We start from the raw sequence: 12,710 nt of genomic DNA, 5'->3' as shown, positions 1-12,710 counted from the left end.
CTTTCAGTGCTAGAGGCATCACTACAGACACCCTGGTTTGATTTTTTTTAAACCTTTATTTAACCAGGCAAGTCAGTTAAGAACAAATTCTTATTTTAAATGATGGCCTAGGAACAGTGGGTTAACTGCCTGTTCAGGGGCAGAACGACAGATTTGTACCTTGTCAGCTCGGGGATTTGAACTTGCAACCTTACGGTTACTATTCCAACGCTCAAACAACTAGGCTACCCTGCCGCCCCAGGCTCTATCACAACCGGACATATTTGGGAGTCCCATAGGGCGGCACACAATTGGCCCAGAGTCGTCCGGGTTTGGGCGGTGTAGGCCGTCATTGTAAATACTGACTTGCCTAATTAAAAGAAGAAATGAAGATGGGCAAAAGAACACAGACACTGGACAGAGGAACAATGTCAAGAAGGCCAGCATCCCGGAGTCAACTATTCACTGTTGACGTTGAGACGTTGAGGTGTTTTGGGGGTACTATTTAATGAAGCTGCCAGTTGACAACTGGTGAGGCGTCTGTTTCTCAAACTAGACACTAATGTACTTGTCCTCTTGCTCAGTTGTGCACTGGGGCCTCCCACTCCTCTTTCTATTCTGGTTAGAGCCAGTTTGCGCTGTTCTGTGAATGGAGTAGTACACAGCGTTGTACGAGATCTTCAGTTTCTTGGCAATTTCTCGCATGGACGAGCCTTCATTTCTCAGAACAAGAATAGACTGGCGAGTTTCATAAGAAAGGTCTTTGTTTCTGGCCATTTTGAGCCTGTAATCGAACCCACAAATGCTGATGCCCCAGATACCTCAACTAGTCTAAAGAAGGTCAGTTTTATTGATTATTTAATCAGGACAACAGTTTTCAGCTGTGCTAATATAATTGCAAAAGGGTTTTCTAATGATCAATTAGCCTTTTAAAATGATAAACTTGGATTAGCTAACACAACGTGCCATTGGAACACAGGAGTGATGGTTGCTGATAACGGGCCTCTGTACGCCTACGTAGATATTTCATATAAAAAATCAGCCGTTTCCAGCTATAATAGTCATTTAAAACATTAACAATGTCTACATTGTAGTTCTGATCGAGGACATTTCTCTAAGTGAGCGCAAACCTTTGAACGGAAACGTAAATATATATATTTTTAATGTGAATCACATTTGTATTTGGCATTCCCCCGACGGCATTGCGCGTACCCCGTTCTCCAGTTTGGGAGTACCTGGTGTAGAGCATCTTTTGTTTCCAAAAAGTGTTCAAATTGTCAATAAAAGTTATGCCAACAGAGTAGTCTTTAAGCGAGATATGAAGTGTTAAGAGCTGAAACGTTCACAGCCGTGACCCAGCGACGGCATGGGATAATCGGCTGCTTTTCAGGGCCTTTTAGGGTGTTGAACAGCTCAATAAAAACCTGTTTCTCCGATTGACCCTTTTTGATATCATTTGATCCCACATGCATTACAACAGCCCTCTAATATGTATAAGCTGGAAGTAGAAACCTAAGTGTTGTTGTCCATTAGTCTACATCAATTAAGGGAGGGATGGTAAGGTTAGGGGAAATTAATAAATATGTGGGAGTTTGGAAAATGATGCAGACAATTACATTGATAGAACGCATAATCTATCTGCAATATTAAAGCTGACATATGGAAACTGCTCACCTGGGCGCTCCCTGTATGGTGAACATTTTGTCAGAGTGTTGCTCTCCCAGCTTGGTCATCACTTCATACAGCTGCTTACAGAGCTACAACAGCCAGAAGAGAGAGAGAGAGGAAAGAGAGAGACAAATGTTGATGTGATAAAAGTGTTAAAGGTAGAACACCCAACTCCTTTCTTTACATGTTAGCATGGGCCTCGCACGTATCGCAATACCATATCAATATCGTTTATATGAGGGGCGCCAGTTACCAATAGTGAAATACTACTTTTGTCATAGTGCACCAATTCCGCCATGTTGCCTCGTTCCTTCCCTGTCCCATTCAGTTCAATCATAAACAACAGCCAGCAAAAGAAAGTCTGTAACCACTAAATATCAGCATGAAGTAGTCACTGTTATTTTTATGAACTTTTATTTATTCAGCCCAATTGAGACCAAGGTCTCATTCCCAATAGTGCCCAGGGTACAAACATTTTCTCAGAAACAGGGGAGAGTTTTTTCTTTTATTTAATTTTTTTATTTTACCTTTATTTAACTAGGCAAGTCAGTTAAGAACAGATTCTTATTTTCAATGACGGCCAAGGAACAGTGGGTTAACTGCCTGTTCAGGGGCAGAACGACAGATTTGTACCTTGTCAGCTCGGGGGTTTGAACTCACAACCTTCCGGTTACTAGTCCAACGCTCTAACCACTAGGCTACGCTGCCGCCCCATTGTAGCAAATAAACCACTACAATCAATCAAAACAACAGCCATCCTCAATGAATTCATTCACCACCAGAGTCCTAAAACGCCCTAGCGGCACCAGGCAAGGAATTTAGTAGGTTATTCCAACAATGGGGGGCACAAAAACTAAAGGAGGATTTACCTAAATTTGTCGAAACCAGAGGGACCTCAAGAGTTAACCAATTCTGCGAGTGGGTTCGGTAGCTCATTCTTTTATACGTTAGCAATTAAGTTAGGAAAGTTGGAAGCTTGTGTATTAGAGCTTTGTAAACTAAAAGGGAATAGTGAAGTGATCTACGGGACTTTAATGAGGATCAACCTTTTGATACAGGATGAAGTGATAAAGCAAAGGGCGCCATGGTAGACGGCATCCAAAGGTTTAAGAGTAGTGGCTGCTGCAATCTGGTAAATGGTGTCACCATAGTCACGAACTATCAGGAAAGTTGACTCTTGACCATCTGCTTCCTGCTACTTAGGGAGAGGCAAGATATTTTTCAAAAAAACAAGCTTTGCTTTTTAACTAGCTCATCCATGTTCTTTAAACATTAAATCTTTGTCAATCCAGATGGCCAGATATTTATAGGTGGAAACCCAATCAATGGGAGAACCATCCAATGAATAAATATGTCATTCATCTGAAACATATTTGCGAGAACTAGAGAACAATGTATATTTAGTCTTGCCGCATTAAGAACAACTGTTAAACCAACCAGGGCAACAAAGTCACAAAGACTGGTTAACATTTGGGGCAATTGCAGACATAACAGTGTCATCTGCGTACAGATGAATATTACAAGTTTCAACAGATAGACCAATATTATTTATATAAATAGTAAAGAGAACAGGTCCCAATACCAACCCCTGCGGTACACCTTTTGTACTATCCAGGAAACTAGACTTGACACCATCAGAAATCACGCATCCCATCCCATCCCATCTGACAGATCATTCTCAAACCACTTGCACGAAGTCTGATCCAGGCCTATTTCAGTCATCCTTTGAATGAAAGTGTGATGGATCAACAGTGTCAAAGGCCTTGGAATGGTCTATAAGTAAGGCAGCACAATGCCGTCACATGCTGTTACTCGATGGTCAAGTTGTGTACGTGAACGTTTACAAAATAAATGAACAAATACATGTTATTCAATCATTTCATCCAAACTGCTTGTGCGGGTCAACATCTACGATGCAAAACGCTAAAATAGATGTCCCGCCTCTACCACAAGCTTCCAACTTACCTAACTTCACAGGGTTGGTTAACTCTGGAGACTCCTTTTGGTGTGTCCAGAGTTAGGTAAACCAGCCTTTAACTTCCTTGCACCCTATGTTTGGAATAATCTCCTAAATGCTTTGGTGTTACTAGGGCAAATTGACAGAGAATTTTTATAATGAAGAAAGTTAGTTTTTTTATGTTTTTGTGTTGTGCGGGGCTCATTTGCAAAAGAGACTTTTAGTCTCAATATGACATCCCTGTTGAAATCAAAGGTTTAAAAAAAAATCCCATCTCCTTATTGGTTTTCACAAAGATACAGCCACACGTGGTTGCTTGAAAGACAAACGAGATACTAATTTGAAACTACAAACTAAAAACTAACTAGGTTTTCCTTTTTATCTGCGGATTAATCGTCTGAGTAAAGAAATACGAGATTTTTGTATGAGCCAAGTCAAAATTCTACAAGAAAACAGCTCAGGGGACAATGCATGATCAGGTAAAACAACAACCCAATGTTCATCCCTCAGAACAAACTGCTAGCAACAGCTATCTAGCTTTTAATGTCCATTCATGTTTTATGTGCGTTTCCACCTGTCCCCAAATTAATATAGTTGGTTCATAGTTGGTTTCGGTATTTTAACCTGCATGTCAGGATCTCGTCTGGTCGGGATTGACAAAATCAACACCCTGATCTTGGGAGCTGTTATAAATATTTGTAGGTATTTTCTGACTTTATTGAACAGAGAGAGAGGATGACAGTGGGGAAAGATAGAGGTCAAAGGGCAGTGTTCCGGATTCAAACACATGTGGCACAGACCGCTCGACCACCTTAGGCCACCTGCCCACTCCCTTCTGACACAAACCCTCTTCCAACTTTCCTCTCTCTCTCTCTCTCTCTCTCACTGTCTCCATTCAATAAGATGAAAAATGTTGGACTACACCACTCTACAATTCTTTTTCTTCTACATTTCTAGAGACATCATACAGTGACTAAGTCTCTGATCTCGCGGATCCGTGTAGCTAAACATATGTATTAAAAACGAAGGCTGTGGGACGTATCCCATCCCACGCCGACACAGTATGTGTTCTTGCAGCAGCGGCTAAACCACCCGACTACATCTCTTCAGAAATCTTGACCCCAGTGACCACTCCTATAATACAGTATAAGCAAGACTCTGACTCATTTTTTATCTTTATTTAACGAGGCAAGTCAGTTAAGAACAAATTCTTATTTCTTATTGCAATGATGGCCTAGGAAAAGTGGGTTAACTGCCTATTCAGGGTCAGAACGACAGATTTGTACCTTGTCAGCTTGGGGGTTTGAACTTGCAGCTTGGGGGTTTGAACGCTCTAACCACTAGGCTACCCTGCCACTCCATACTCAGAATCGGCAAATGCTACGTCCTTCCAACAGTACACCTGTGCATCTTTTACATCCCAGTGCACAACAACATGGAATATATGAAATATCTAAAGTCAGTATCAAAAACATGGATTTCATCTTGAGATACAAGTATCTTTAAAATTCATCTCTTGTGGACAGACGCATGCCAAATCACATTTTATTTGTCACATGCACTGAACACAAAATGTACAGTGAAATGCTTACTTAAAAGTCCTTAACCAACAATGCAGTTAAGAAAATTAAGAGTTAAGAAAATATTTACAAAAGAAAATTAAAACTATAATGAGGCTATATACAGGGGTACCGGTACCGAGTCAATGTGAAGGGGTACAGGTAAGTCAAGGTAATTACGGTAATATGTACATGTAGGTAGGGGTAAAGTGACTATGCACAGACAATAAACAGCCAGTAGCAGCAGGGGTCAATGCAAATAGTCCGGATAGACATTTTATTAACTGTTCAGCAGTCTTATGGCTTGGAGCCTTTTGGACCTAGACTTGCGCTCCGGTACCGCTTGCCATGCGATAGCAGAGAGAACAGTCTATGACTGTCTTTGACAATGTTCAGGGCCTTCCTCTGCCTTGGCGTTCTTGGGCACAGGGACTATGGTGGTCTGCTTAAAACATGTAGGTATTACAGACTTATAATAATATATGCCATTTAGCAGACGCTTTTATCCAAAGCGACTTACAGTCATGTGTGCATACATTCTACGTATGGGTGGTCCCGGGGATCGAACCCACTACCCTGGCGTTACAAGCGCCATGCTCTACCAACTGAGCTACAGGCTGGGACAGGCTGAAAATATCAGTGAGTACACTTGCCAGTTGGTCAGCGCATGCTCTGAGTACATGTCCTGGTAATCCGTCTGGCCCTGCGGCCTTGTGAATGTTGATCTGTCTACAGATTGTGTTCGTTCCATGTTAATTCATTCTGTGTTCCCGGTCCAAAATGACCACCCCAATATAGCTGATTATAAATACATAATAATACATATATTATCACCTAATGTTGTGTTAGATCTTTTTTTATTTTTACCTTTATTTAACTAGGCAAGTCAGTTAAGAACAAATTCTTATTTTGAATGACGGTCTAGGAACAGTGGGTTAACTGCCTGTTCAGGGGCAGAACAACAGATTTGCACCTTGTCAGCTCCAGGATTTGAACTTGCAACCTTCCGGTTACTAGTCCAACGCTCTAACCACTAAGCTAACCTGTATGCCTCATTGACCTGAGCTCATTCAACTAGTTTTTTGGTTTTAAAAAATGCATAATGTATGGATTATTTGGACTATAACAAATACTTAAATGAAACATATTGTGCTATTTATCACAGACTACTTTGTGACAAAGTTGAACAAGAACTCTCTCTTCCTCACCAGTGTCATGATCAAAGATATGATCAAGAGCCTCACATACAGTATATCGTTTGGTCATTGTGCTGCCACATAATGAATTGTGAGCAAGGCCTCAAAAAAGCTTTATATACCAAAGCTGTGAGAAAAATTCTATATATTCTTGAAACAATCTTGCGATTGTTTTTGAGAATGCCAACAGGTGTGGTTCTCGTGGGGGAAAGATTCTATTGGGGAAAGGTTCCCTTGGGGGTTGCCATGGAAGCCAAGAAGGGGAGTGAGGTGTAAGTGTGTGTGTTCAAACACACATGCATGTGGGGGTCTCGGAGAGGAAGTCCATCGAATGAATGGGCATGTGACTGAACTCAATTTTGTACACAGTAATTGTAGTCACACCCACTCATTTCTAATGACCGGTCATTTTTTACCGGGAACACCACAGATGTACAAAAGTTCAATAAAACACCAAAAGGTATTCTGTGTGTTCAGATGCCCTGTGTGGACAAAGTCATGGAACCTTATGACAATCAGATTAAATTAACTACATTTTTCAAAGAGAAAACTTGTCAAATCGGTCCAATTCGACCGGAACACAGCAGGAGTGTTATTAAAGGTCTTACTCACATCGGCTATGGAGAGCATGATCACACAGTCATCTGGAACAGCTGGTGCTCTCATGCATGCTTCAATGTTGCTTGCCTCAAAGCGCAAATAGAAGTAATTTAGCTCGTCTGTTAGGCTCGCGTCACTGGGCAGCTCACGGCTGGGCTTCTCTTTGTAGTCCGTAATAGTTTGCAAGCCCTGCCACATCCGACGAGCACCAGAGCCGGTGTAGTAGGTTTCAATCTTAGTCCTGTATTGACGCTTTGCCTGTTTGATGGTTCGTCTGGAGGGCATAGCGGGATTTCTTATAAGCATCTGGGTAAGAGTCCCGCTCCTTGAAAGCGGCAGCTCAGTGCAGCTGTTGCCTGTAATCCATGGCTTCTGGTTGTTATATGTATGTACAGTCACTATGGGGATGATGTCATCAATGCACTTATTAATGAAACCAGTGACTGATGTGGTATACTCCTCAATGCCATTGGATGAATCCCAGAACATATTTCATTCTGTGCTAGCAAAACAGTCCTGTAGCTTAGCATCTCCGTCATCTGACCACTTCCGCATTGAGTGAGTTGCTAGTACTTCCTTCTTCAGTTTTTTTTGTTGTAAGCAGGAATCTGGAGGATAGAATTATGGTCAGATTTGCTAAATGGAGGGGGAGGGAGAGCTTTTTACTCGTCTCTGTGTCTGGATTAAAGGTGGTCTAGAGTTTTTTTCTTCTGGTTGCACATGTTACATGCTGGTAGAAATGAGGTAAAATGGATTAAAGTTTTCCTGCATTAAAGTCCCCGGCCACTAGAAGCACCGCCTCTGGATGAGCATTTTCCAGTTCGCTTATGGCCTAATACAGCTCGCTGAGTGCGGTCTTAGTGCCAGCATCGGTTTGTGGTGGTAAATAGACAGCTCCGAAAAATACAGATGAAAATTCTTGGTAAATTGTGTGGTCTACAGCTTATCATGTGATACTCTACCTCAGGCGAGCAAAACCTCAAGACTTCTTTAATATTAGATTTTGCGCACCAGCTGTTATTGACAAATAGACACAGACCCCCACCCCTCGTCTTACCGGAGGTAGCTGTTCTGTCTTGCCAATGTATGGAAGACCCAGGCAACTGTATACTCTATTATCCATGTCGTCGTTCAGCCACAACTCTGTGAAACATAAGAAATTACAGTTTTTAATGTCCCGGTGGTAGGATCATCTCGAATGGAGCTCATCCAGTTTATGCTCCAATGATTGCATGTTGGCCAATAGGATGGATGGTAGAGGCGGGTTACTAACATTCCAACGAATTCTCACGAGGCAGCTGGATCTGCGTCTCATGTATCGGCGTCTCCTCTTCATGTTAATGATGGGGATTTGGGCCTGGTCTGGGAGCAGAAGTAAATCCTTCACGTCCAACTTGTTAAAGAAAAAGCTTTGTCCAGTTCGAAGAGAGTTATCGCTGTTCTGATATCCAGGAGCTCTTATCGTTCATAATAGACGGTGGCAGAAATATTACGTACAAAATAAGTTACAAACAACACGAAAAAAAACACAATTGGTTAGGAGTCTGTAAAACGGCAGCCATCCCCTTCGGCACCATTCTCAATCAAAGGCCTAACATTATTGGTAGTAGGATCTGTCGACAGACTGTGGGATGACACGACTAATGAGGAACTTCGTTCCAGTACGCACATTTTTATTCACTGATCATTTGGACAAATCACGATTTCGCAGGTGCTTGCTGGGTGACCGAGAGTACTCAAAAATAAAGGATCAATTAAATATAAATAAATCAGGGTTGTGGTCAATTCCAATTGAAGGTAGTCAATTCAGGAAGTGATTTAAATGGAAAATTCAATTCCAATTGAAGGTAGTCAATTCAGGAAGTGATTTAAATGTAAAATTCACAAATGGAAAAACTCTTGAAATAAATAACTTTTACTTTTCAGTTTATTCAGATGCCATAAAAAAATGATATTGAATTGTAGTTTCAGTTCTCTTCCTGAATTAACTGCCTTTCAATTGGATTGACCCCACCCTCAGTGGGTCAGTGCGAACCAAATGTATTCTTACAAGGCGACACTCTATCTTAACCTCACATTTACTGGATTGGTTGAACGGTGCAGAAGGATTAGAAAGAAAAAGGCCATCAGAAGCGTTTATTTACATTTAACTTTAGGTTAAACTTTAGGTTAAACTTTAGGTTAAATTGACTCAAACTCTGAAGTAAATGTAACATGAATTAATGAGGCACAATTTATACTTTTCCCTGCAGAGGGCAGTCTAGAACCAGAAGCTCAAATGGATGTCTGTCACCGCAAATGTTGAACTTCGAGATAAAAAAATGTCAGGACACACACACACACACACACACACACACACACACACACACACACACACACACACACACACACACACACACACACACACACACACACACACACACACACACACACACACACACACACACACACACACACACACACACACGATGTGGATGGGTAGTGAGGATAGGAATTGCAAGAGGCTATAGTTTAGGGAATAGGGTACCATTTGGGACATAACAGAACTCATTATATTTCCATTGCCTACAAAGAATAACGCCAAAAACAACAGCTCAAATGAGTAGTGTAAGATTAATACTTTGACACACCTTAGTAACACAATGACCTTTATATTCACCAGTAATACTGCTGACAGCCAATACAATATGATAGTCCTAATCTGTGGCAGTTACTGTAGTCCTTTTCCCTAGACCTCAGTAAAGACAATTACAATCTTACATAACAGTGCTGTCCCTGCTAGTTGGAAATGCAGTACCTTTGAACACAGGATAATAAGGTTTAAGTGGGTAATTGTGAGCGAATCATGTGCTGGCCTAAAGTTATTTCAGGAAGTCAAATAAAAACATCATCATTGATGAGTATTTTCCTCAGTGCACTTCATTAATGGAGTTGAAATAGCATTGAGCATTGAGTCTGTAATACCTTAATGTTTCAAGCAGACCAACATAGTCCCTGTGCCTAAGAACATGAAGGTAACTTGCCTAACTGACTACTGACCCGTAGCACTCACGTCCGTAGTCATGAAGTGCTTTGAAAGGCTGGTGATGGCTCACATCAACACCATTATCCCAGAAACCCTAGACCCACTCCAATTTGCATACTGCCTCAACAGATCCACAGATGATGCGATCTCTATCGCACTCCACACATCCCTTTCCCACCTGGACAAAAGGAACACTTATGTGAGAATGCTATTCATTGACTACAGCTCAGCATTCAACACCATAGTACCCTATGGTACTAAGCTAAGGATCCTGGGACTAAACGCCTCCCTCTGCAACTGGATCCTGGACTTCCTGCCGGGCCGCCCCCAGGTGGTGAGGGTAGGTAGCAACACATCTGCCATGCTGATCCTCAACACTGGAGCTCCCCAGGGTTGCGTGCTCAATCCCCTCCTGTACTCCCTGTTCAACCACGACTGCATGGCCAGGCACAAAGCCAACACCATCATTAAGTTTGCAGACGACACAACAGTGATCACAGACAACGACGAGACAGCCTATAGGGAGGAGGTCAGAGACCTGGCCGGGTGGTGCCAGAATAACAACCTATCCCTCAATGTAACCAAGACTAAGGAGATGATTGTGGACTAAAGGAAAAGGAGGACCAAGCACGCCCCCATTCTCATCGACAGGGCTGTAGTGGAGCAGGTTGAGAACTTCAAGTTCCTTGGTGTCCACATCAACAACAAACTAGAATGGTCCAAACACACCTAGACAGTCGTGAAGAGGGCACGACAAAGCCTTATCCCCCACAGGAAACTAAAAAGATTTGTCATGGGTCCTGAGATCCTCAAACGGTTCTACAGCAGCAACATCCAGAGCACTGGTTGCATCACTGCCTGGTACAGCAATTGCTCGGCCTTCGACCGCAAGGCACTACAGAGGGTAATGCATACGGCCCAGAACATCACTGGGGCTAAGCTGCCTGCCATCCAGGACCTCTACACCAGGCGGTGTCAGAGGAAGGCCCTGGAAATCGTCAAAGACACCAGCCACCCCAGTCATAGACTGTTCTCTCTACTACTGCATGGCAAGCGTTACCGGAGTGCCAAGTCTAGGACAAAAAGGCTTCTCAACAGGTTTTACCCCCAAGCCATAAGACTCCTTAACAGGTAATCAAATGGCTACCCGGGCTATTTGCATTGTGTTCCCCCCCAACCCCTCTTTTACGCTGCTGCTACTCTCTGTTCATCATATATGCATAGTCACTTTAACCATATCTACATGTACATACTCCTTCAAATCAGCCTGACTAACCGGTGTCTGTTATAGCCTCGCTACTGTATATAGCCTCGCTACTGTTATAGCCTCGCTACTGTTATAGCCTCGCTACTGTATATAGCCTCGCTACTGTATACAGCCTCGCTACTGTATATAGCCTCTCTACTGTATATAGCCTCGCTACTGTTATAGCCTCGCTACTGTTACAGCCTCGCTACTGTTATAGCCTCTCTACTGTATATAGCCCCTCTACTGTATATAGCCTCGCTACTGTTATAGCCTCGCTACTGTATACAGCCTCTCTACTGTATATAGCCTCTCTACTGTATATAGCCCTCTGCTGTATATAGCCTCGCTACTGTTATAGCCTCGCTACTGTTATAGCCTCGCTACTGTTATAGCCTCTCTACTGTATATAGCCTCTCTGCTGTATATAGCCTCGCTACTGTTTATAGCCTCTCTACTGTATATAGCCTCTCTACTGTATATAGCCTCTCTACTGTATATAGCCTCTCTACTGTATGTAGCCTCGCTACTGTTATAGCCTCTCTACTGTATATAGCCTCTCTACTGTATATAGCCTCTCTACTGTATATAGCCTCGCTACTGTTATAGCCTCGCTACTGTATACAGCCTCTCTACTGTATATAGCCTCTCTACTGTATATAGCCCCTCTACTGTATATAGCCTCTCTACTGTATATAACCTCTCTACTGTATAAAGCCTCTCTACTGTATATAGCCTCTCTACTGTATATAGCCCTCTACTGTATATAGCCTCTACTGTATATAACCTCTCTACTGTATAAAGCCTCTCTACTGTATATAGCCTCTCTACTGTATATAGCCTCTCTACTGTATATAGCCTCTCTACTGTATACAGCCTCTCTACTGTATATAGCCCCTCTACTGTATATAGCCTCGCTACTGTTATAGCCTCGCTACTGTTATAGCCTCGCTACTGTTATAGCCTCGCTACTGTTATAGCCTCTCTACTGTATATAGCCCTCTACTGTATATAGCCTCGCTACTGTTATAGCCTCGCTACTGTATACAGCCTCTCTACTGTATATAGCCTCTCTACTGTATATAGCCCCTCTGCTGTATATAGCCTCGCTACTGTTATAGCCTCGCTACTGTTATAGCCTCGCTACTGTTATAGCCTCGCTACTGTTATAGCCTCTCTACTGTATATAGCCTCTCTGCTGTATATAGCCTCGCTACTGTTTATAGCCTCTCTACTGTATATAGCCTGCTACTGTATATAGCCTCTCTACTGTATATAGCCTCTCTACTAGTATATAGCCTCTACTGTATATAGCCTCTCTACTGTATATAGCCTCTCTACTGTTATAGCCCTCTCTACTCTATATAGCCTCTACTACTGTATATAGCCTCTCTACTGTATATAGCCTCTCTACTGTTATAGCCTCTCTACTGTATATAGCCTCTCTACTGTATATAACCTCTCTACTGTATAAAGCCTC

General features: G+C 42.3%; 1 protein-coding gene across 7 annotated transcripts in view; it reads right to left on the bottom strand.

Moving 5' to 3' along the window:
• amph (amphiphysin) overlaps positions 1-12,710 on the bottom strand; it is a 144,721-nt gene that overhangs the window by 47,160 nt on the left and 84,851 nt on the right. For all 7 annotated transcript variants that reach the window (XM_052477317.1, XM_052477318.1, XM_052477319.1 and 4 more), the window contains exon 9: positions 1,654-1,736. In XM_052477317.1, coding sequence (XP_052333277.1) covers positions 1,654-1,736 — 83 coding nt within the window. The remainder of the gene's footprint in view (positions 1-1,653; positions 1,737-12,710) is intronic.

Source organism: Oncorhynchus keta, chromosome 23 (assembly GCF_023373465.1).
Source record: "Oncorhynchus keta strain PuntledgeMale-10-30-2019 chromosome 23, Oket_V2, whole genome shotgun sequence".
NCBI classification, from domain to species: Eukaryota; Metazoa; Chordata; class Actinopteri; order Salmoniformes; family Salmonidae; genus Oncorhynchus; species Oncorhynchus keta.
This window is presented reverse-complemented; position numbering and strand designations above follow the sequence as displayed.